Source organism: Nasonia vitripennis, unplaced genomic scaffold, assembly GCF_009193385.2.
Source record: "Nasonia vitripennis strain AsymCx unplaced genomic scaffold, Nvit_psr_1.1 unplaced0002, whole genome shotgun sequence".
In the NCBI taxonomy this organism is placed as follows: domain Eukaryota; kingdom Metazoa; phylum Arthropoda; class Insecta; order Hymenoptera; family Pteromalidae; genus Nasonia; species Nasonia vitripennis.
In genome coordinates this window covers 309,566-336,546 of record NW_022279781.1, presented here as the reverse complement: position 1 = coordinate 336,546, position 26,981 = coordinate 309,566, and the positions used below count along the sequence as shown (strand labels likewise).

Sequence of the window (26,981 nt, the reverse complement as noted above, 5' to 3'; positions counted from 1 at the left end):
ATTAATAGCTTCAATAAAATAGTAGGATAACTATCATCTGATGATGAGCTACTGGTTTTGGCATGATTATTGATTAATAAGGAGCTAACAATCAGCTAAATGTGAACTGGCTTTTTTTGGTACACTGATTATTAATTTGTGCGATTAAATGACATCATATTGTTGGCCCCTACAAAGAGTAGTAGATTTCGTCGATTCGTTTCGTTGTTTGCCGCGAAGATTAGCACTTTTAAATAAATAAATAAATAAATAAATGTACCACTTTTGCGTTCATAAATATCATCAAATTTTTATGCATAAAGCCCTGAAATCTCTAGTTTGTTCGTGAAAAGTGCTAGTCTTCATGGCAAAGACGTGAAACAAGCTAGTCTTTATGGCGAAGTTGTGAAAAGTGCTAGTCTTTGCGGCAAAAGCTTCACCTGTGCTACTTTTCACGGCAAAAAGTGAAAAGTACTATTCTTCCAGAGGGATTTGAAACGTGATAGTCTTCATAGGAAGCGACGATATCATCCCTCTCTATAAAGACAAGCACAAATAAATTTTTTGTCCAAATTTTTTTAAGTTGGTTTTAATGCAGTCATCTTTACAGTTTTGAAAAAGGGTATTGGTGTGATATTTGAAAAATATCTCACCTAGTGCCATAGTTTTTAATATTTGCAACCAATATGTGTTGGTTGCAATATTTACAACCAATTGTTTGGCAATGTCGCGCTTCTGCTCGACTTTATAACCTTGATGGCCGTGTATAAAAGCGTGTAGTTCATCATGTCTGTTGTATTTTGATCACCAAGTTGTTCATTAATATTTATAAAATATGAGTGAGAATAAAGAGCAAAAGTGGTTTTGGAATAGAAAACAAGTCACAGAAAAGGTTTACAAGGCGTGACGTTGCCATATCTCCAACTCGCTGTTCTTAATTACATATGTATTTATTTATTTATTTATTTATTTATGACATAAGCATTTTAAAGGCTTCCTATAGAGGCAAACAAGTTGCCTGTACATAGGTACCCTAGTGGAAATAATGGGGTGTGCCAAAGTGTGGCAAAGTATGCTAAAGTGTGGCAAAGTGTGGCAAAGTGTGCCAAAATGTGCCATACTGTGCCATAGTGTGCCAGTGTGCCAAAGTGTTCAAATTCGGAAATTTGCTGCACTTTGGCACACTTTGGCACACTTTAACACACATGGGTTTTTTGGAAACAAACATCTCTTTTTTGACAAAGTATGGCACAGTATAGCACAGTTTGGCACAGCATGGCACACTTTATTACACTTTGGCACACTATGGCACATTTTGGCACACAATCCATTTCCACTAGGATATGGCACAATAATTATACAGATAGCTTAAAAACTTAAAACTAAAATTAATCTTTTCATACTGTTCTTACTTGTACTTATAACAGAAGTTAAACTAGTGTCTCTAATTCATTTCATACTATTAGATTTCTTATGAAATCCTTTGATTTATTTATTATAGTTACTTTTCTAACTGTTAACTCTTTGAGATCATTAGAGGGTAAATTGAAAATTTTCACAGCCCTGTAGTAGCTGCTTTTCTTACTTATAGATTTATTAATTTTTGGCAATGATATACTCTTTTTCCTAGTACTTTTCGTATTTTTACTATAAATATCCCTTAGTTTCCCATAGTGATATGTTATTGCTTCAATTTGGAACAATTGCCTAACTGTTAGTAGGGAATTATGTGTTTCAAAATGATTTCTATTAATTATTAATAATTTTTAACAATTTTTTTTGTACTCCTTGTATCGAGTACATACAATTGTTATATGCCCCACCCCAGGCAATTATTCCATAATTGACTAGGCCCTGGAAGAATGCATGGTAGATCATCATTAACGTTTTTCTATCCATTATACTTTTAATTTTTGCAAAGACAAAAATTAAATATCTTGTTCTTTTTATAATGGAGTCAATGCGTATATTCCATTTCATATTGTAATCGAAATGTAACCCTAAATATTCATGGCTTTCAACCCTATTTATAAAGTTGCCTCCAATTTTAATATTTATATCCTCTGGTACACTATCACAGTAGTTGCCATATGTTATGTATACAGTTTTATTTACATTTAACGATAGTTTATTTAAAATCAGCCATTTGGCAACCTTGCTAAGATAAAAATTCATCATGTCCTGTGCTGCCGACCACGAGTCATCACTCGAGATGATGACTGTGTCATCTCCATAAGACATTATAGTCTTTTAGCATATCTATCAGTAGGTTATTTACATATAGGATAAAAAATAAAGGACCTAAATGGTTCCTTGCGGAACACCTATGGAAATATCTTCCCGCGTAAAAATATTATACGAGATCTCATATGAGATCTCATATGACTGAAATTCGTACTGAGATCTACATGAGATCTCATATAATATTTTCACGCGGGTTTGTATTCACTTTTGAAATTATTTATCTTAACGCATTGTTTCCTACCTAATAGATAGCTAGTTAAGAGTTTTAAGGCACATCCTCTTATTCCATATCTTTCCAATTTATCCAATAATATTCTGTGATCAACAGTATCGAAAGCTTTGGCTAGATCTAGAAATGTTGTTATTATTGGTTTACTTTTGTTTAGACTTTTGTCTATAATATCCGTAAGACAATCAAGCGCATCTGATGCTTCTCTGCCTCTGACGAAACCAAACTGTCTTTCTGATATAATATTATGCTTCATTATAAAATTGAAAAGTCTGTTGCATATAATTTTTTCAAATATTTTAGCTATATTAGAAATCAGTGATATTGGGCGATAGTTTGCAATACATGTACTATCTCCAGACTTGTGAATTGGTAATATATCAGCTTGTTTTAGCGCATTCAGCCAAATTGATTGCTGTATACTCATGTTAAAAATATGTTCCAAGGGTTTTGTCAGAAACATAGCAATGCACTTGATTGTACTTGCATTGATGTTGTCTACCCCACCAGCTTTTTTCTTCATTTCGCTTATTAATCTATGGATTTCACAAATATTAGTTGGTTGTATAAATATGGATTTGCTATTTCTTGCTGGCAGTCTTATTTGATCATCGCACTTATTATTTATTTGGTTACTTAAGTCTATTCCAACTTGACTAAAATAATCATTCATTTCATTCGCTATATTTGTCTTGTTCACTATTTTTTGGTGATTAACCACTATACAGTCAGGCTATTTCATTTGTTTGTTGCTTTTGCCCATTTTACTGTTTATGATGCTCCATAGCTATCTTGAATTATCGCCACTTCTTCTTATCTCATTGTTTTCGAATTTGTATTTAGCATCTTTTATTGTTTTATTCAAAATTTTTTCATAATTTTTATATTCATGCTTTAGAGTTATATTTGTAGGATTTTTTTTTCCATATATTATATAGATTTTCTTTATTTTTACACGATACTAATATTGCTTTAGTTATCCATTTTTTCCTAGGTAATTGTTTATTCTTAGTTTTTTTGTGACAAGTGGCTTTTCCAACACAGCTATGTATCATTTTTATTAGTTCATCCAAAGCAAGATTTGCATGATTCTTTGCATATTCCTTTAACTTTCTATAATTAATACAATTTTCTTGCTCATTCTGCACTTTAAGCTGAACGATACTTATTACAAGTGGATAGTGGTCGTTAAACGGAGTACATAATTTATAAGATTCAATATTAACATCTCAAGTCTTTGCAAAAAAATTATCAATACAAGAACCCGATTCGTTATCTAGAGAGGGTTTTACGCCTCTATAGTATGGAATGAATTCTTATTCAAAGAAATTATTTAAGAATTCCTGGCTTATTGATATTGCACCTATATGATTATTTTGTACATTACTTTCTATTATATCCATATTAAAATCTCCTATTATACAGTGGTTTTTGGTTCTAATGTGTTTTGATAGAAATTTTTGTACACTATTTAGAAATTCTGTTTTGGGAACATCATGACACCTGTACATAGCCGAAACTCTTAATGATTCACCTGATTGAAGCTTAAGATCTGAGTTAACCACCCTCAATTTATCAATTACTTCTACTTTAGTTTTTTCATAAATATTATTTTTAATATACATTTTCTTATGTTGGCTTGCAAAATTTTGCATTCTTGGCTGTCTGTTACCATATGTTCTGTCTTGTATTCTGTCTTGTATTTACTATTGCTGTATATACAATTTGGACATTTCATTATGTTTCCTTGTCTTTCACACTCTCTAGTTTTATGGTTGCCCGTACACATAAAAAAGATAGGCCTATTATTGCATTTCAGACCATTATGTCCAAATCTGCCACAGTTGAAGCATGGTTTAATATTGCAATAATTATAAACTCTGCATTCTACAAATAGTTTATTATTGCTTTCTATGACACTTTGATACAATTCTGCTGGCATTTCAATTAACACTGTTTGCAAGTTAGTCTTGTTGTTCTTATATGTATGTAGGACTATACATTTTTTTGAAAATTTACTAAAGTTTCTTTCGTTTATATCTTCTTCCAATTTGTTATCATCCAGGTTTTCAAAATTATTAATTCCAACTACTTTTACTTTTGGATCTTTTACTTTTTCTCTGTTCACTTCACATTCATCAGCTAGTTTTTTCTTTAATATACTAAAAGCTTTACTTGTACTTTCTTCATTCAAACAATTAACAATCACTTCATCCTTTTTCAACAAGTTTATCTGATCAATAGTATGTGATGATTTGTTTTTTATTATTATGCTAGGTACCCTTTTTGACCTGGTACTAGTTTTTGAATAAGACATTACTTCCGCAAAAGTTTTATTTTTCACTGTATTTGTGTCACTTTTTTGTTCTTCAGTAAATCTCTTAGCATCTTGTTTTTTTCTGTTAATTCTTTATTTAGTTCTCTTAACAGTGAATTTTCTCTTTTCAAACTATTCTCATACACTTCTCCTTCTTCTTCGTCACTGATGATTTCTAAATTATTTAGCAATTTCTTTCTAGATTCCGAGTTATGGTTTGAGTTTATCTGAGTGACTGTATGCCTCGCATCATTACTCAGCGTTTCTTTACTTATATTTGAGGGTAGATCGAGATCATGATGTTCATTGCATATTCCCAATACGCTACTTAATTCACACTTATGTACACTTTTGTATTTCCGCTAGGTCAATCAGCCGATTATTACATGATATCAGTTTAATATTTTTATTAAAACTTAAAGTTATCAATTATCATTAAAGTTGTTTAAAATTATTAAATATCATAAAATTAATATAATTTGGGCCTAATAAGGTGATACCATCCGGATGATAACACCAAAACTATGGCCATGAGCTCTAAAGCTAAAGTTGAAAATGAGGAAGTGAAAAGATTAAAACCTACATTTTAAACTTTATAAGTATGTTAAAATGGTATCATCACAGAGAATTAATTGATGGATTTTAATCTTTATGCAAATCAATTCTACAGATTTACACTTAATTGTAATGCTATCATCCCAGTTGAAAAAAATCATATGAATTTATCAATATGTTAAAAATATGTACTTTTATCATATGTTTTTGTGAAAAAATATTCGCAGGTGGTTTTCAAGTCGTTTCAAACTTGACAACCATGCTGGAATCATCCCTCATTTTAAGGGTGTTATATGATAATTTAAGGTTATCCAAAACTTTTATTTCACACGGTTAAGCAAATCTTTTTTTTTTTAAATTATTGTAAAATAACAGTTTTGTACACTCTAAACCTAAAGTTGAAAATCTGGAAATAAAAAGATTAAAACCTACATTTTAAACTTTATGTTTTTGTGGTTTCAATTTAACATATGATAAAATCACATGATAAAAACATGTAATAAAAACACATACTAATAACTTTCCTGATTTTTAATCAAAAATAAAACTTAAAAGCGACACATTTATTATATTTGGTGACCATAAATGGTAGTACCATGCGGATGATATCACCAAAAATAGGTCATATGTCTATGTTATCTGCCACTTAACATTTAAAAGTTTAAACAAAACAAGTAAGGATAATAACACCATTTATGACCACATCAAATACTTATATTTATATTTAATATATTTTAAATAGTCAGTCCCAAATCAGTACATATTTTTAATACATATTACCAGGCAAATTACATAGTTTGAATGCTATGCTTCTGTGTCTCTGTGTGTACACGTGTCTCATTCTTCTTTCCTTTTCAGTCCTTGTCCTCTGTTGACTTCCCTGATCCGTCTCTTTTCCTCTCTTCACCATCCTCTCCTTCTCTTTGTCCCATGTATATCTTTCTCCTTCTATCTCCACTATCCACGACTTCTATGTACTTATATCTCCCTCTTCTTTAGCAAATTCCTCTCTCTTTCTCTTTTCCTGGCCCCCCTCTTCTCTTTCTCACCCTACTGAAAAAAAAGGAGATCGACAATCAACTGATTATTAGCTGATAATCTGCTGATAATCATGCCGAAACGTCAGCTGATTATCAGGTGATATCAGCTTAATATTTTTATTTAAGCGGATAGTTACAAATATGCGTTTATATGAGATAAAATGCTAATGATAATCAGCTGATTATCAGGTGATAATCATCAAACATTTTTTAACCTTCAGTATATTTTTTCGAAGTCGTTTTAAATTAATAAAATTTATAAAATTCACATAATGATGGCCATTACGGTTTTACCATTCAGATGATAACACCAAAACACTGGCCGTGAGTTACAAAATATTTATTTTTTAATATTTAAAAAAATTTTTGTTTAAATCAAATTATTAGAAAATAAAAATTTTTAGTGATATTCTGCCTGTGCCCAGCCTCTTTTGTTAATCTCTTCTTCTCTTACTATTCTCCTCCTTCCTTTTCTCTTTCCTTCCCCTTCTTCCTTTTCCAACATTGACCAGCATTCTCTCCACACGGTGCCTTCGTTTGCCTTATATTTCATTCTTCTTCTCCTTGTCCTTTTTTCGAGTCTGAATCGTTTTGTCTCCAGATGTAGTATGTGTTCCGGTGTGGTCCTGTCCAACTTCAATACCCATTTCATATATTTTTTTGTATCTTTTCCAGGTCCTCCTTTCTCTTCCATTCCCATACCTCCGCCCCATACTCCATTACCGTTTCGACCATCGTGTCAAATAACCTCATCATTATCTGCCAGTTATCTCTGAAAGAGCTCTTCCTGTAGTCCTCACATTGAACTCATTACTGTGTTCGTTTTTTATTTTAGCTTTTTGATCTAATCCTTTTTCCTCCCGTTCTCTTTCATAGTATACCCCAGATATTCAAAACTTTTTACTACTTCTAGTTCTTTGTCTTCCTAATAAGATCTTTCCTCTTTTTTTCTCTTACCTCCGTTCTTAAACACCATAATCTTCGATTATTCCGTGGTCAAATCCAAGCCTTTTTTATCTATTATTATTTACTTAAATATCCTCAACATCTTGCTTTAGCCCTCCTGCGCTCGTCGCCAGCAGCACCACATCATCCGCGTATGAAATCGACCAAAATTTCTTTTTACCTAATGCTATCCCTCCTTCTTGCACCTTGCTTGGTTCCCTTTCTGTGTCTGCCATGTGGCCACGTTAAAGAGCGTAGGACTTAGCGGGCACCCTTGTCTAACCCGCTTATGTATCTCAAACCCACCTGCGCTAGTTCTTTCTTCAATTTTCCTATTGCTTTCCTCACCTCGTCTTCAGTTATGAGCTCTTCTTCTCCTATAATCTCTCTGTTCTCTTCTATTCCTGCCTTTCTTTCTTCATCTCCTTTCTCTTCTTCTTCGCCTAGGTGCTCTTTAAAGTGATTTATCCATTCTTCATTTCCTATGGCACTGCTACATCGGACTCTCTTCTTCCTTCTTCTTTTTACCACTTCCCAGAACTACAATCCCCTTAGCTTATCCTTATTCCTCCTTTCCTTCTATGTGAGGTCATGTTCAATATAAATATCTGAACCTTACAGCTTTGCCTTTTCTCTCATCATCGACCCCTTGTCCTCACAATTCCTACATTCTGCCCTTATCTTGCATATTTTACATTTCACTAACCACGCACTCCTAAGTTACCTCTATTTCTAGTTTGCTTTTTTACCCATCCCTCTACCGTCTCCCTGTTTTCTTCCTCTTTTCCTTTCTTCTCTTTCTTCCTTTATCTTACCCTCTATCGTTGTCAGCCCTTTATCTATCTTTCTGTTAATTTCGTCTTTCAAAACATTGTATCTCTGATCCTAGCTTTTCATCATCTTCGTCCTTTCTTCTTGTTCCTTATCCATTTTTCCGCTTATCTCCTCTAACTTCTTTAATATCTTGTTCATAGTCCCTTTTACCCATTCCCCTGTTTTATTCTCCGCCTGAGGCGACCTCTTTACTCACCCGCCTCTAGCAAACGTATCTCTTTCTTACTTGTTTTCCTCTGTTCCGCCTGTTCTTTCCTTCTTTACCTTTCCTACTACCTCTTCTGGATTTCCATCTTTCTTTTTATTTTGTATCTTTTCCTTCGGCTTTAAACTGTCTTCTAATTTCCTTTGTTTAAGTATAATTCCCGCCTTACCTACTCCTCCTCCTCCCTCTTTCCCCCTCTCGGCGTTTCGAAGCCCTTTGAATTTAGTTGTAGATATCAAAATCCATTTGGTGCACAATCTGGATCCCGCCATCAGTGTCCTATACACCTAGATACCATCCATAATCGATGTGCACATATATGCACAAAAAGTTACGGAGTTAGTCGATATTCGCATTTAAGCATCGAAAACTATATTGCTGACATAACCTACAACCGGGATATAAAAATATTATCAATATTGAACTCGCCAACCGTTGCTCTTAAATTCGTCAAACTTTCGCCAAGCATATTGGTAAAAAATATTGGCGAATAATTGGTAAGTTGGCCATTTTGGTTGGGTAAATTTCTACCAGGGGTATCACATTTTTAAAACAATATTTTTTCTTAACCTTTTTTTACAGTTGTTGTATTTGATGCTCGATAAGATATATACACTGAAAAATGATTTACAAGGTACGAAGAAGATCTACGAGGAAAACCTAAGTTTGATTATCAAGACAGTACAATAATTAAAAGTTTTACTTTTAATGCTCATCTCGAATAAGTTAATTACAACTTCATTGAGGTAGTTTAGATGTTAAATTAGATAGTTTTCTTGAAATAAAATATTAAAAATAACCGGATGTCAATATAAATTTCTCGGATTGTATAGTAAAACCATATAATAAAATTGTATTTTTTCTAGTGAATCTTTCTGTGATTATTGATAGAAGCAATATGATCCTGTTGTGGTAGACGTTTTCTTACATTGAAAAAAATATTTAAAAATCTACTAACAAATAATAATAGATGTTAATAAAAATAGAGCAAAAATGAACAATAAAATCGAATGAAAATAAAGAGTAATCAATAATAGCTAATATAGTACTCAAAACCTATTTGTTTGTTCTTCAGCTTCCTTTTTCCTTCTAGTACCTTCTCCAGTTTTTCTCTGATTATCTCTGCATATACCTTGTATCTTGTATCCTGTAACATGGCATCCCTAATGTAGAGAAGATTCAAGGGCTTTCATGCACAATGTACAAGTTATCTATCATACATATAGTATAGTACAAAATCAACCAGAAAATTTTTTATAGTTAATTGATCAGAGCAAGCTGGCCAAATTTTGAAAATCCGCCACGGGGTATTTTGTATTTTCAAACTTTTAGAAAAACAAAAAGTCTGATTGAAATTTCTTCGGTAAAACGATTCATAAAACTTAACACTACGGCGTTACAGACTCGATTTCCATTGCAAGCTTTATTTAAAAAGTTTTATGTAAAATTAGATTTTGAGGTTGGCGCTGTAATCACGCGAGTACGCGTAAACATCTGTTCGTATTTCCAAGATTTTATAAAAACTAAATGTCCGATCGAAATTTCCTTTGGTAGAGTGATTTATTAAACCTAACACTAGAGCGCTCCAAGCTTGGTTTTTCATTACACGCTTTATTTAAAAAGTTATATGTAATAGAAAAACAGTGTTTTTAGCGACGACATCCCCTTAATGGCGAACAACTGATATGTGAATAAGTTGAAGCGTATATGGATGATGTTTAACACTTAAATATATTTTAACAAACTTTACACTATTTACAAAGTGTCGCGGAGACCGAAAAGGTCTTGTGTGTTCAGAGGTTACATCAGTTCTAATTTGTATCTGTCGGTGTCAACGCTTATAAGTGCTAGCAATGCTATTATCTGAATAGGTAAAAGCGGGATAATTGCGCCAGGGACAGGATAAGACGAGATATGGAGGTTTTGGGAATATAAACCGTAGAGCGACACAGGTAGACAGGTGTGCGGAGTAGTTTGGTACAAAATCGCCTAATGAAAATCGGGAAAAACCTAGCAACGGCTATACTAAAACATCACGGCTTTGTATACATGCCTGAACTTATTTGAAATAAAGTGTGGCAGAGTATATGTGTTGGCAAAATAAATTTAAGCAAATAGTATCCGATTATATGCACTAGCGCAATATATTGCGCTATAATGGATATACAAGGCAGCAGCTGATATTATAGTTCATTACTACGAAGATTTGATAAAACATACTTACATTCATACATTCATTTATAATGTAAAAATTCATACCAGCACGGAACTGTCTAAATTAAATGAAGTAATTCATAAATTTTGATACTAAATATATTTCGGCTAAGTTAGAATATAAAATCTTATGCGCATATGTTTTCCTCTAGATTTTGATGAAAAATACTTTCAGGTGCGTCTCAGTTTCTAATGTATAAATTTGAACGAATATTTAGGCATTTAGAATAAGGAAAAATGTCTCGCAATTTCGACGCAAAACATGATTTAGTCAAGTTATAACACAAAAGGTTCACGCGCCGAGTTAAGCATGTTGCATGAGAGAGTTGACGCGCGCATATTCTTGCCGCGATAAGCGCGTAACACAGCGACATATATTATACGTTCATATTTTCAAATACATCTTAATTTTTATTGTAGAAATTCGAATAACCATCAGAGCATCTTAAACAGAGAAAATATCTCGCAATTTCTGAGGCAAAACATGCTTTAACCAACTTATAATACATAAAATTCACGTGCCGTGCCTATCATGTTGCAATTAGTATAATGTGCTAGGATAGCCTGATGCGTATGTATTTGTGCCGCAATAAACACACAGTGCAGCGATGCTCATTGTTATGAAATTTTGTCAAAAAGAAAGTCCGCTCATATTCCTATCGTAAAAAATGTTAAGCAAATATCAATTTATTTAACATAAGGGAAATATCTTGTGATTCTTGTCGTAAAACATGCTTCAGCTTAATTAGTATGCAAAAATGTATGCGCTGTATTTAATGTGTTGCATGAGAAAGGCTCGATGTGCGCACATTCATACCACGATGAGTATATAACATAGTGGTGTATACTGCGCGATCATAGTCACAAAATTTTTGTTAAGAATTACCTTCATTTATTACATCATTCCTGCTGTAGAAATTCAAGAAAATATTAGTCTATCTAAAACAAGGGAAGCATATTATAATTTTTGATGCAAAATTTGCTTTAGCTAAGTTATAATACAAAAATTTTACGTACTATCTATGTATATTTTACATAATAACTATGATGCGTACTGTACGTTTATTATTACAAAAATTTTACAAGAACTATCCTTGCTTGTATTTTTATTTCTACTTTACATTTTCGATTAATATCGGGCCTTTTGAAACAAAGAAAAACTTTATGTGATTTCAAATGCTCTATATGTTTTATCAAAATTAGATTGCAATAAATTAAATGCTGTGCTGAGCACGATTGATGTGAAACGCTCGAAATACATATATTCTAGTCAATAAAAATATTACACCGGTAATTGCGGGTAATAAAGTAATTAATACGTATGTACATTTAAATATAAATATTTTATGAGTACAAAAGAAAAGGCTGAAACTGTGTTATTTGTGCATTGATTGTATATGAACTTGCGCGCCTAATGGCCGCGAGAATGCGAAATTAAATTATCGTTTTTTTTTTTTTAAGTGAATTAGTATGGTTGTCACTGGCTAGAATGAGTGTCGCTGTTTTATCAGCTTGTTGGAATGCGCGTTTACACGTGTTTATGTCTCGAGCGGTGTTCCGAACAGGCTTTGAGAGAGCATAGCGCTTGTGTATAGGGGAGCGGGGGAAGAGAGGTGAGCTTTGCTTGGCGTGACGGCTCTCCACCGCTGCCGTTTATGAATGAGATGACCGTGCGGGTGCGAGGACAACACGATCTCGGTTGTTTCGACGCTGCATCTTCGACTGCGCGCATAACTAATTCGATTCTCAAAGTATGCGGAAGTGTTTTTAAAATTGATTAAACATGTGCTTCATGCCGAGTTCCATAAATTCGCCGTTCGACCTGGCCTGCGCGATGTCCGTGGCAAGGTGGGCAACAGCTTCCTTGACGGATTATGAAACATACGCCAAGGGGATGCTGTTTCGGAGCCTGGACTGAACACGGTTTGGAGTGCTCGTTCATGAGCGTTTGATAGACCGGTTGCAATGCCGATTTTGTGATGCCGTAAGTAAAAGTTTGATATATTTTCCTCATTGTTTTTCTGTGTGTGTCCGAACAGTTAGACTGCATAAATGGAAATGTTCCTAATTTTAGTTTGCTTTATGTATGTGAGTGTGTAAAATTGCAAATCAATGAGGGTGTCTCTTCCTATTGAATTGCTTGTGTAAAATGGAAATATGAGTTTCTTTGTGTAAATAAGTGTAAATGTTTGCTCTGGTGCACGTTTACGCATGTGTCTAATTGAACGTGTGATTGATTGTGTAGTATGTGTTGAGCATGCTTGAACGAGTGAGAGTGTGTGCGTCGCCGTATGAATCCATGTGAATGTTAGTAGGAGTAATTGTGTATATGTGTTTTTGTTTGTGAGTATGAATGAAAGTATAGCGTGTGTTGCGCTCGTATGATATGTGAGTGAGTGTAAAGTAAATGCGCGTATATTCGTGCTTTTATTTATTTTTGTATGCGATATTTAAAAAAAGTAGTATACGTTATTTATGTACAGATATATGCGAATGTACATGCTTATATGCGACTGAACGTGTGTGTTTGTTTAAGTGAGAGTGTGGATACGTGCTCGCTTGCGTATGAGTGTGTTGCATATATCGTAGATGTATGTGAATGTGCTTATTTTATGTTACAGAGTGTAAATGCTTGAAAAGTGAATGTGCGAATGCGTGTTAATTTCGTATAATTACAAATATGTGTGTATTTGGATGTACGTATTAATATGTGTATTAAATTCTTCTAATCTCTTTATTTATTTATTTTTTTTTTTACAGGACCTTGACTTTCATGTAGAGACTAAGGTACATGGCTATACCGATTTCGGAAACTGGAAGGCAGGTGGTGGGCATTATCTCTTGGGGGAGCGCGGTGAGACTCGTTTTCCAGTCATATGCCCCAATGATGGCTACGTAAGTGTATATTCACTATGATTTTATTTATCTTTTTATATTAAATTGCATTATTGTTATAATATGACTGTATATTGTTATAGCTTGGGACTCGTGTGTCGATGTGGCCCGTTATGGAGCGTACGGATTATGAAGAGTTTGACCCCGAACAGTTCGGAGATGTGCTCATGGAGGAGCGCAAGAGCGTGCAGTATAGAGGGAAGCGTGTCCGTATATTTAAGTATAAATGTCCATGGGGAAAGGTTAGTTTTCACATATTTTCCTTAATCTTCTTCTTCCTAATATGTTTAATTGCATAATCTTTTTTAAATTGTTTGTATGTTGCAGCCATATTCAGTAATTGTCCATATCGGATCACGACGTCCAGCGTACTTGCCGTCAAGCGTGAAACATCTAAATACGGTGCAGAAGCTCAATGTGATTTTTTTGCGGTGCGACGTGCAAGAGGGATGCACGTCGTACCAGAAGATGTTGCGGTGTCGCTGTCACGGTAGCTTTTTATTATTTGAAGTCGTGACAAGCGCCTCCGACTAAAGCTAATATTATGTTTTAAATTTTATTAGTTTTATCAACAATATAATGTTTTGTATGCTGAAGAAGAAAAAAAAATTTGTGTTTTTATTTGTGTATACCCTGCCACTCCTTTTGTTCCCATATCAAAATGCTGCCAATTTTTCTTCTTTACATGTAGTTTCCTTTGACGTTATATATATATATATACAGGGTGACCCAATTTAAACGGGCACCGCTCATAACTCGTCAGGGACAGCCACAATCGAAAAAATGGTAGAGACTAAAGTTGTAGGATATCGAAGGGGCAACCCGATGGTGACCTTGGATTTGACCTTGAACGCGTTTTTCAAGGTCATTTGAAGGTCAACTTTGGATTTTTAAATAGGAACCCCATTCTTTTATTGCGGGAATGGAAAGAGCGGTAAATTTTACGTTCAGAATGGTATGTTCGGTTGCGGCACTGAAGGTCATCTCAATGTCTTGCAGCCAGAATGAAACCCCGCCTACGTAATTCCTCTAGCAACGCCGAATTAAAAAAAAGTGGTAGAGACCAAAGTTGTTGTATAGGGGGGGGGGGGGGGAATTGTGACCTCGAATTTGAGCCAGTCCTACAAGGTCATTTCAAGGTCAAATTATTTTTTTTCAAACAGCACCCACTTTTTCGACTCCGGATCCTGAAAGCGTGTAAAATGTTGCACTTTAAACGAAGTAGTAAATTTAAAATAGAAGAAAAGATTTTCATCATTTAGCGTACCATCTTTGAGGTCCTCGCCTCTCTCGCTGTTCAATTCTCTGGATCGTACTTCGAGATGGATGATGATTTCTGTTTGGGAAACGCCTCCGATATAATTGTGCTGCTGCATTATAATTTCTTCGACACTCTCCCAAAATCAATAAAATATCAACAATTTCGCTTCGACTATAGTCCGGCATATTTACTTAGATTATAAATATTACAAAAATAAAAAAAATGACTCAAATCACATATTTGCAATTATTAAATTAGTATTTGAAGTCGATAAATATCTAAAATTCTACTGCATTACTAGAACTTAGACTGTTTTCTGCAAAAAATAATAAATAAAAAACTACTTAAACAATTATTTAATTGCAAATAGTAATTATTAATTTTTTATTATAAAATAATTTATTGATTAGGAAGCTTTTATGAAATGATAATAAATAAATATTTTGTAATTCCAAAAGTGTTAAAAGTAAATTTTAATAGATAACTTCTAAAATAGTTAAAATTGTATTTTAGTAAAAGATTTATTTTAACTTATTAAATTTTATGAAGTGAAATCAAACTTATACATACATTTAAAATATGGGTAATTAATCGGAATATTTAGCTCTTAAACAATATTTTCTAGAATAATCGCTATGACTTGAAATTATATCAAACATTTTTTAATTTTAAGTAAATTGATTCTTCAAGAAATACCTTCATTACGTATTGCAGAACTTTTTTTATACAAGACATTAATACAAAAATTTTAATAGAAAATGTATATTCGTATTATTTTTAATATTAAATGAAATGATGTAAAAAGTACAATCTTCATTTGTTAACAATAATAAATATTCTGTTACGTTAGATAAAAATTTTTTTACATTAACATAACTTTAGATGCAATATTTTATATTAATATGTATGTTATTAATTAATTATTATCGTGTTAAATACATATTGTACTTTTACTACAGTTACTTACATATTGTACAAGTTTAAATAATGAACATACATTTTTTAGTGTTGTTGGTTGTTTATTATTACTTATCTAATAGAAAAGTGCAAAAAATTTAAGTACCTACCAATTTCTGCTGCAAAAATATTTCTAATAGAATTAAAATATTTATACAGTGGAATTATCACTAAATAATTATATTAACTGTTGCCAGTAATTGTATGTATAATCTGTGTGACGACATGGTATGTATTACAAACTTTATAATTCTGCTTATACATATGTATTTTCAACATGCGTGTTTACATGTATGTGTGTATAGCATATGTATACAAACATACGTATGTATGTATATCTATGTATACTTAAAACAATAATAATTTATGAATAAATTAAATGGAAAAACAACAACGTTATTTAAAAAAACATAATGCAATTTATTTCTGATTCAAATAATAAATGTGTGTAAAATAAATATAAAAACTTTTTTACTTTATACTTCGATGTTTTACTTTTTCTTTTTCTGTATCGATGGCTTTTTATTGTAAAATTCTATTCATATTTTGGCATTACGGTTTATCAATTTATGATTTTTTTAAAAATAAAACATTTAATATTTTTTTTACGTTTTCATCAAACTTTGACGTTTTTCTACAATACTTCGATGTTTTACTTAATCTTTTTCTGTATCGATGATTGGCTTTTTAATAAAAATTTTCGTTAATATTTTTGGCGGAAGGCCGAGTGTGAGACACTTTCGACAATTTTCGGAGGCTATTTTTATTTTTGCAAATCGAAAGTTCGGGCGGCAGGTACGGCGCGGGGCCGGGGCGCCTGCTTGAAAATCATTCGTGAGTTAAGCGTCGTAGGGGAAGGTTCGACGGAGTCGCGGTGGCAAGACTGAGTGCGGGACTTATTTTAAAAGGCTTATTTCGGGAGCCATTTTTATTTTTCGCACATCAGGAGTTCGGGTAGGTAGGTGGCGACCACCTAGAAGAGTCATTCGCAAGTTAACCGTCGGAAGGGATCATTCGGGGAATAGCGAGACTTATGTTTGGACGCTAGCGAGGGCTCATTTGCGTCTTGGCCGCTGGACAGAGAATATCTAAGAAGGGATTTCATCTCGGATACAAAGTAAAAGTAAAGTTTGAAAAAAAATAATTTGACCTTGAAATGACCTTGTAGGACTGGCTCAAATTCGAGGTCACAATTCTCCCCCCCCCCCCCCCCCTATACAACAACTTTGGTCTCTACCACTTTTTTTTAATTTGGCGTTGCTAGAGGAATTACGTAGGCGGGGTTTCATTCTGGCTGCAGGACATTGAGATGACCTTCAGTGCCGCAACCGAACATACCATTCTGAACGTAAAATTTACCGCTCTTTCCATTCCCGCAATAAAAGAATGGGGTTCCTATTTAAAAAACCAAAGTTGACCTTCAAATGACCTTGAAAAACGCGTTCAAAGTCAAATCCAAGGTCACCATCGGGTTGCCCCTTCGATATCCTACAAGTTTGGTCTCTACCATTTTTTCGATTGTGGCTGTCCCTGACGAGTTATGAGCGGTGCCCGTTTAAATTGGGTATAATATATACAGGGTGACCCAATTTAAACGGGCACCGCTCATAACTCGTCAGGGACAGCCACAATCGAAAAAATGGTAGAGACCAAAGTTGTAGGATATCAAAGGGGCAACCCGATGGTGACCTTGGATTTGACCTTGAACGCGTTTTTCAAGGTCATTTGAAGGTCAACTTTGGATTTTTAAATAGGAACCCCATTCTTTTATTGCGGGAATGGAAAGAGCGGTAAATTTTACGTTCAGAATGGTATGTTCGGTTGCGGCACTGAAGGTCATCGCAAGGTCATGCAGCCAGAATGAAACCCCGCCTACGTAATTCCTCTAGCAACGCCAAATTAAAAAAATTGGTAGAGACCAAAGTTGTAGGATATCGAGGGGACAACCTGATGGTGACCTTGGATTTGACCTTGAACGCGTTTTTCAAGGTTATTTGAAGGTCAACTTTGGATTTTTAAATAGGAACCGCATTCTTTTATTGCGGGAATGGAAAGAGCGGTAAATTTTACGTTCAGAATGGTATGTTCGGTTGCGGCACTGAAGGTCATCTCAATGTCCTGCAGCCAGAATGAAACCCCGCCTACGTAATTCCTCTAGCAACGCCAAATTAAAAAAAAGTGGTAGAGATCAAAGTTGTTGTATAGGGGGGGGGGGGGGGGAGAATTGTGACCTTGAATTTGAGCCAGTCCTACAAGGTCATTTCAAAGTCAAATTATTTTTTTTCAAACTTTACTTTTACTTTGTATCCGAGATGAAATCCCTTCTTAGATGTTCTCTGTCCAGCGGCCAAGACGCAAATGAGCCCTCGCTAGCGTCCAAACATAAGTCTCGCTATTCCCCGAATGGTCCCTTCCGACGGTTAACTTGCGAATGACTCCTCTAGGTGGTCGCCACCTACCTACCCGAACTCCTGATGTGCGAAAAATAAAAATGGCTCCCGAAATAAGCCTTTTAAAATAAGTCCCGCGCTCAGTCTTGCCACCGCGACTCCGTCGAACCTTCCCCTACGACGCTTAACTCACGAATGATTTTCAAGCAGGCGCCCCGGCCCCGCGCCGTACCTGCCGCCCGAACTTTCGATTTGCAAAAATAAAAATAGCCTCCGAAAATTGTCGAAAGAGTCTCACACTCGGCCTTCCGCCAAAAATATTAACGAAAATTTTTATTAACAAGCCAATCATCGATACAGAAAAAGATTAAGTAAAACATCGAAGTATTGTAGAAAAACGTCAAAGTTTGATAAAAACGTAAAAAAAATATTAAATGTTTTATTTTTAAAAAATCATAAATTGATAAACCGTAATGCCAAAATATGAATAGAATTTTACAATAAAAAGCCATCGATACAGAAAAAGAAAAAGTAAAACATCGAAGTATAAAGTAAAAAAGTTTTTATATTTATTTTACACACATTTATTATTTGAATCAGAAATAAATTGCATTATGTTTTTTTAAATAACGTTGTTGTTTTTCCATTTAATTTATTCATAAATTATTATTGTTTTAAGTATGCATAGATATACATACATACGTATGTTTGTATACATATGCTATACACACATACATGTAAACACGCATGTTGAAAATACATATGTATAAGCAGAATTATAAAGTTTGTAATACATACCATGTCGTCACACAGATTATACATACAATTACTGGCAACAGTTAATATAATTATTTAGTGATAATTCCACTGTATAAATATTTTAATTCTATTAGAAATATTTTTGCAGCAGAAATTGGTAGGTACTTAAATTTTTTGCACTTTTCTATTAGATAAGTAATAATAAACAACCAACAACACTAAAAAATGTATGTTCATTATTTAAACTTGTACAATATGTAAGCTGTAAAATATTGTATTTAACACGATAATAATTAATTAATAACATACATATTAATATAAAATATTGCATCTAAAGTTATGTTAATGTAAAAAAATTTTTATCTAACGTAACAGAATATTTATTATTGTTAACAAATGAAGATTGTACTTTTTACATCATTTCATTTAATATTAAAAATAATACGAATATACATTTTCTATTAAAATTTTTGTATTAATGTCTTGTATAAAAAAAGTTCTGCAATACGTAATGAAGGTATTTCTTGAAGAATCAATTTACTTAAAATTAAAAAATGTTTGATATAATTTCAAGTCATAGCGATTATTCTAGAAAATATTGTTTAAGAGCTAAATATTCCGATTAATTACCCATATTTTAAATGTATGTATAAGTTTGATTTCACTTCATAAAATTTAATAAGTTAAAATAAATCTTTTACTAAAATACAATTTTAACTATTTTATAAGTTATCTATTAAAATTTACTTTTAACACTTTTGGAATTACAAAATATTTATTTATTATCTATTTCATAAAAGCTTCCTAATCAATAAATTATTTTATAATAAAAAATTAATAATTACTATTTGCAATTAAATAATTGTTTAAGTAGTTTTTTATTTATTATTTTTTGCAGAAAACAGTCTAAGTTCTAGTAATGCAGTAGAATTTTTAAATTTATTTAGATATTTATCGACTTCAAATACTAATTTAATAATTGAAAATATGTGATTTGAGTCATTTTTTTTATTTTTGTAATATTTATAATCTAAGTAAATATGCCGGACTATAGTCGAAGCGAAATTGTTGATATTTTATTGATTTTGGGAGAGTGTCGAAGAAATTATAATGCAGCAGCACAATTATATCGGAGGCGTTTCCCAAACAGAAATCATCATCCATCTCGAAGTACGATCCAGAGAATTGAACAGCGAGAGAGGCGAGGACCTCAAAGATCACGACAACGTCATAGAGTAATGACTATCGAGCGAAATGATCCACGAGTATTGGTGGTGCTTGCTATGATTTATTTAGATCCTCATATTTCAATTCGACAAATAGAAGTACGATCTGGCATCCCGAGAGAAACAGTGAGAAGAATAACAAGACTCCATCGTTACCATCCATATCATATTACTTTGACCCAAGAGCTAACAGAACGTGATTTTGAAAGAAGGTTACGATTTTGCCAATGGGCACAGGAAAGATTGCAAAACGATCCACATTTTTTCAGGTACGTCATGTTTTCCGATGAAGCCACTTTCCATAATACAGGTCAACTAAACCGACACAATTCCCACTATTGGTCCATTGAAAATCCTCATTGGACCCGTGCAGTCGATCACCAACATCAATGGAGTCTTGTAGTATGGTGTGGTATTGTTAATGGCTATCTAATTGGGCCTTACTTTTTTGACGGTAATGTTAACAGAGATAGATACCTCCATTTTCTGACAAATGAATTACCAAATCTGTTAGAAGATGTTAATATACAAACCAGAATGCGTATGTGGCTTCAACATGATGGTGCACCTGCGCATAGAAGTTTAGATGTTCAAGATTTTTTAAATCAAATGCAAAGAATCATTAATACTTGCAGAGGCATACCAAGGCATGTGCTTCTGTCGACTGTTGGAAGCTTTGAGCGAAGAATTCAACTATGTATTAGACATCATGGAGGGATTTTTGAACACTTAATTAGGTAAAGCTTAAACTCTATTTATAAAGTGATTTTTTCATGGTCTTGCCTTCATCTGCCGGTGTCTTCACTTCTTGCCTTCATCGGCCGGGCTATGATTCTTGCCTTAATCGGCCGGTGTCTTCACGTCTTGCCTTCATCGGCCGGGCTATGATTCTTGCCTTAATCGGCCGGTGTCTTCACGTCTTGCCTTCATCGGCCGGGCTATGATTCTTGCCTTAATCGGCCGGTGTCTTCACGTCTTGCCTTCATCGGCCGGATCAAAATGGGACCTGAAAATCCACCCTGCTACGTCCTCGTCGTGGGTCCTGGACATCAAGTTTTATAATGATGACAAAACGCAGGAAATGGTACGCTAAATGATTAAAATCTTTTCTTCTATTTTAAATTTACTACTTCGTTTAAAGTGCAACATTTTACACGCTTTCAGGATCCGGAGTCGAAAAAGTGGGTGCTGTTTGAAAAAAAATAATTTGACCCTGAAATGACCTTGTAGGACTGGCTCAAATTCGAGGTCACAATTCTCCCCCCCCCCCCCCCCTATACAACAACTTTGGTCTCTACCACTTTTTTTTAATTTGGCGTTGCTAGAGGAATTACGTAGGCGGGGTTTCATTCTGGCTGCAGGACATTGAGATGACCTTCAGTGCCGCAACCGAACATACTATTCTGAACGTAAAATTTACCGCTCTTTCCATTCCCGCAATAAAAGAATGGGGTTCCTATTTAAAAATCCAAAGTTGACCTTCAAATGACCTTGAAAAACGCGTTCAAGGTCAAATCCAAGGTCACCATCGGGTTGCCCCTTCGATATCCTACAACTTTGGTCTCTACCATTTTTTCGATTGTGGCTGTCCCTGACGAGTTATGAGCGGTGCCCGTTTAAATTGGGTCACCCTGTATATAATATATATATATAATCATGACTTTATCAAAAAAATAAAAAAAATGTTGTTTGATGGATATAAATTATTTTAAATCAATTACATTATATATATATATATATATATATATATATAGAATAAGAGAGATTTAATTATATATATATATATATATATATATATAGAATAAGAGAGATTTAATTTTATATATATATATATATATATATATATATATATGTGTGTGTGTGTGTGTGTGTATATATATATAATTAAATCTCTTATTCTCTCGCTCTTCATATCCTTTTTTTTATTTACATGGCTGGCATAGCTAAATGAATATAGATGCATGTACATTTGACTAGTATATATCCGCTCGATGAATTTAAAATTATCTAATCCGTCTGCTATTGTAAGAAAGCTAGAGATATAAGCGATGCAGTTTTTAATTATGTAAAGTATATATTTTTGAGAAAAGAAAATTTTGAAATCCGCACGAGGGTGAAATGAATTATACATCATAAAGTTTGATATACTTTCGTGATAGAAAATAAATGTTAAAATATCTGTCAAGCATTCAAATTTTATATGATAAATTAATGAATTAAGTTGCATGAAAGTTTAAAAAAAAAATGAACTGAAAATTACGTGAATATTTTGATAATATAGAGCATGATGTTTACAAGGTTGATAGAATCCCTATATAAAAAAGTCATGACCGGATGAAGTGAAGCCAAGAATGCGTCAATATGATTGGCTCATGTAGTGCGCATGCGTCAAAAGTATCGTTAGAATTTTTTGATTTGTTTTTGATTTCTAAAATTGATTCTAATATTAAAAATGTAATATAATACTATAATACATATCAAATAATAATTTGTGTATTTATAATATTCTAGAGACATTCTACTCTCGAGACATAACCTTAAAATTTTAAAAGGAAGTTGGCGACGAAACCGCGGCAACTTTGAGATTTATATGAACGCGAAATGAATCATATATTGTAAAGTTTCATATATTTCCGTGATAGAAAACAAATATTAAAAATATCAATCAAGTATTTATATTCCATTTAATAAGTTAATAAAATTATAGTCTACTATAGTGCGCGCAGCGCACTGCGCCAAGTCTAGTGATATAAAGAAAATTATTGAGCACAATTGAAATAATTTTAAGAAGATCTACACAAAATTTCAGCTCACGTTACTGTACGAGCCTCTAAAAAAATTGAAGTGTAACAGTAGTAGGGGCTATGCGGGTTCTGCGCCACTTACCATCCGATCTGGCATTTCTACCATACCGACGCCGGTAACTGTCGGTATGACAGTTCTGCCTTATCGGCCCGCTTCCCTGTGGCATCTCGCGTCCAGCGGCACCCTGCATTTTCAGCAGCCCGCGTCCCCTGGGTAAAAACAATCGATGATCTATAACGATTATTTCTGCCATGCCGACGTCTGTAACTCGCAGGCATATAAGTATCTGGCTGCTTATATACTTTTTTCATCCATAGGCCCGATGCCCGAATCCCGCGTCCCGATTTTTTCCTCACGATTACAGGCTGCTGCCCGTGGGCCGAGTCTCACTACAAACTTGATGTTTATTAAAATATTAATCACTGAATTTTTTACGTTAGTTATCACTTTTTTCACAATTTTGTTATACAACACTTTTTTTATATTCACTTCATATTAATCACACAATAACACTTCATTACACTATTTACTGTAATAATATAAGGAAGAAAAGGATGTATGGTTAATGAAAAAAATGTATACTCATTTTTTAATAATATTATCTTTATTTTTCAATTTAATTAACTGTATCAATACCCTCACGAGTCATCCAATTTAAATATTCTCTAAATATCCACGCACGTATCGCTATTACATTTTGCAATGCACAGTTTTTTACCCATCCTTCTCGATAGTATACGCATACTTCAGACCGTCGAAATCCTGGTGTATGCAGTGATGGACAATGCATATCTTCTAAATTATAAACATCATCTAACTATCGCTCTAATATTCTCTTTTTATTTAAACCTTTGCAATTAAACTTTACTCTAACACCATCTCCTCCAATCATCTTGAGCTCTTTAAAAACATCCTGAATATCATTGAATGGTCTAGTTCCCTTATCCAATTCAAGTCCATGATAATTACGCTGCAGCCAACCGTTTTCCCTAGCTTCTTCTGGTGATAATTCATTCCATGCACAAGGTGGTTGAAACACATACACTCTCGGTATTAAGAGTCCATCCATGTCGAATGCAGCAAGTTCTTTAATAATTATATTATTTGCATATTTAAAGCACTGGATATCCACAACAATCTCCATAATTGTGAGTCTAAAAATCATAGAAAAAAAACATTATGTAAAAAAATTTTTTAATAAAATTCACAATAAAGAATTAAAAATTACACTGGTTGACAACGAGCCATCACTTTGCACTAGACACTATACACAAAATGCACCAATTGACCAGACGAGCGATTTGCAGCCGATTTTATAGGCAGAGATCAAGGTCAATCCCACCCGTTCGAAAAATTTCATGCGCGCACACTCAAGGATATTCGCTACCTCCTACTCTCGCGCGGATCCGAGGTCACCCGCGACCTCCCACTCGACCATTTGCGCTGATTCAAGGTCGCACTTTCGAATTGCGCGCGCATCTAAGGCGAATCTCTGGCTCCTTTCCCACTTGCGGGTCCCCGCTATCACACCGCCAGCTCTCATGCACTACATCAAGGCCATTCTCGTGCGCTTCCTACTGCCGCTCTCTTGAACTATGCCTATGCAGTCAAAGCTATATCTCTCCCTCTTTCTCTTTCTCTCTCTTTCTCTATCTCTCTCACTCTCACGAAGCCTATAATGTCACATTCTTTTCTCACTTACAGATTTTAATTTTTTAAACTTCTAAATATTTTGCTTATTATTATATAATTTTTTTTCACATCTCTACACAGGTGTTTAATTTTTTAAATTGAGAATTATGGAAGGAAATGGAATATGAGTATTCAAATTATTATATTACTTAAATACATTTTTTACATATTTATTTTTTCAAAAAAGTATACATTTGTATATTACTTATTATGCTATAATATACTATATTCACACTAGTTTTTTTACATCTCCGCTAATAGGATTATATTGAATTATGCGATCATGTAAAATTAAACAATAAGCTGTCGTTGCCTGAGCTATGGGTTCTTTAGTTTCAAATTCAATACGAATCTACAGCAGCTTGTTTCACACTCATTTTGTTTTGAGCAATCGATGACAATAAATGGCGTATATTTGATAAAATCACTTTTACTAACTAGCAAATCAGATTGTAAATCTTTGTTTTCCTAGTAAGCATTTTGAAATTGTATGAACATTTCATAAAGTAAAGCATATTGATTCTGCTCTATGTCGAGATTTAAGTTACCATATGGGTAGTACTGTGAGTTAAGAAAAAGTTTTACATTGGCGATTTTACAATGATCAAATTGACTTGCATTTTTTAGAGCTATACCTTTTCTGTTTGTCTGAAAGGCTAAAATAACAAATCTCGGCTTCTCTAATTGATTCGACGTTTTTACTGTCCAAATATGTCTTGATGATGCTGGAAGCATTGGATATTTATATAAATTAATTATATGAATATCATTAATATTCATATAATTCCCATGAACGAAAACTCATAGCAATAGGAATATCCTTTTTAATATGACTGAACAATTGTATTTTACGTTTTGTCTGACATAGCAAGCATCATCCACTCAATCCGAGTGAGTTCAAACTTATACTCTTCAGCTGATGCACCTGCTGCAGGAGCTGTTTGTATAATAGCATTAATATTATTTCTTGATCTTGTGAGTATAAGTTCATGCTTAACGTTTACAACAATTTTATGATAATCTTCAGCAAATTCTAAAATCATTGATAGCGGGATTGATACGTCAAATTGTCCATTTTCATCGATTATTTTAGCAGTCTCTTCAATATCAAGCCATCCAGCATTCTCTAACAGCTTACTTTGATTTGAACTATATGAAACATAACCTTTTATGACACTGGTTATACCAACATTCTTACACTTATCAATTTCAATAGCGTTAATTTCATAACGAATTTCATCAAATAAATGACATATAGCATTGTTTACCAACTTTGTTGCTGATACGTTTGTATTATCTGATTTCTTTATCTTTCCACAAATATGTAATGAACTTTTTGAAGGTAAAAGACATAAATCTTGATGTTGAATTGATATACGTATCTCATCACTATTATTAAAATTTAGTGAAGTGTATGGTTGATGAGCATGTATTCCGTAGTGAGCGATGGATTCGTCAAAGACGATCGGTGTCTGTACACTAAGAATCGCTTCCATTTTTTCTTCTATCGTTTCAACGACAACAGCAAATAAGAATACAGCTTATTTGATCTTTTTTACAGTTTTTCTTCTTTTTCTGACGTCTGCGATCACTTTGAGTCCGAGACTCTTCAGATACTGAGCGTTCTGTGGTGTTAGACCTTTGATTACTTGTCGATGAATAACTTTCTTTTGACATGGTAGTCTGGTTATATAGCCTAAGCCCACCTTTCTGTTATAAACAATACCCATTACGTGACCTTCTTGATGTGTAGTCTAATAGTGACTACTTCTCCCCGAAGATTTACAAGGTCACCGTTCTGATCAACAATACGCAACTGTAAATAGTCAATTATTTTCACTGACACTGGTAAGTAAATTATTTGTTTTGGTACTTCAATAATTTTATATCCCGGCGGTACAGCGTATAAAAATTCGTGTATGGTATTAACTTTGTTTTGATTGATGTACGCTCCTGATGTTATATTACATTCAACACGTAGAGCATTCACTTTGAGAATGGATACTGGTAAGTCAGATACGTGACTTTTATATGGTTGCAGAACACGTGTAAAACCAAGTAATCTTCCTATGGAATTTAGTGGTTGAAAATCAATCTTATGACTGCAGTATATTTCACTACGTAAGGTATTATTGTTTGGTTTTATGCTAAGCTCTATTTCTTCAGATTCAAGTTGCTTTTTCAGAAAATGTTCAATATCAGATATTTCATAGCTACCAACTGGAAGCTCAATAACTTTATTGCCAACATAGAATTTATTTTGTCCAAGGTCAACATTTGGTATAGAGTTGAATGTAAGTAATTCAACAAGTCCAAGAACATAACTTTTGTCTCTATCGAGCTCTATCGGTGGAAAATAATGTGTTTCAAGTACTGATGAAGTATCTGATAAACTGAGAGTCAGAGACTCATTCATCTTGAACACTCAAACGTA

The 26,981-nt window shown here is 33.6% G+C and overlaps 1 protein-coding gene across 15 annotated transcripts in view; it reads left to right on the top strand.

Moving 5' to 3' along the window:
- The window catches only part of LOC100118293 (DNA-directed RNA polymerases I, II, and III subunit RPABC4), a 99,553-nt gene that overhangs the window by 1,693 nt on the left and 70,879 nt on the right, over window positions 1-26,981 (top strand). For 2 of the 15 annotated variants that reach the window (XM_031933239.2, XM_001599302.5), the window contains exon 3: window positions 8,931-9,218. The exons of 10 other annotated variants lie outside the window; for them this stretch is intronic. In XM_031933239.2, the coding sequence (XP_031789099.1) occupies window positions 8,931-8,953 (23 nt within the window). In that variant the 3' untranslated portion in view covers window positions 8,954-9,218. Of the gene's footprint in view, window positions 1-8,930; window positions 12,547-13,322; window positions 13,458-13,540; window positions 13,700-13,784; window positions 14,173-26,981 lie in introns of those variants that run through there. 3 more of the 15 variants (XR_004345320.1, XR_004345319.1, XR_004345318.1) reach the window with 3 other exon arrangements.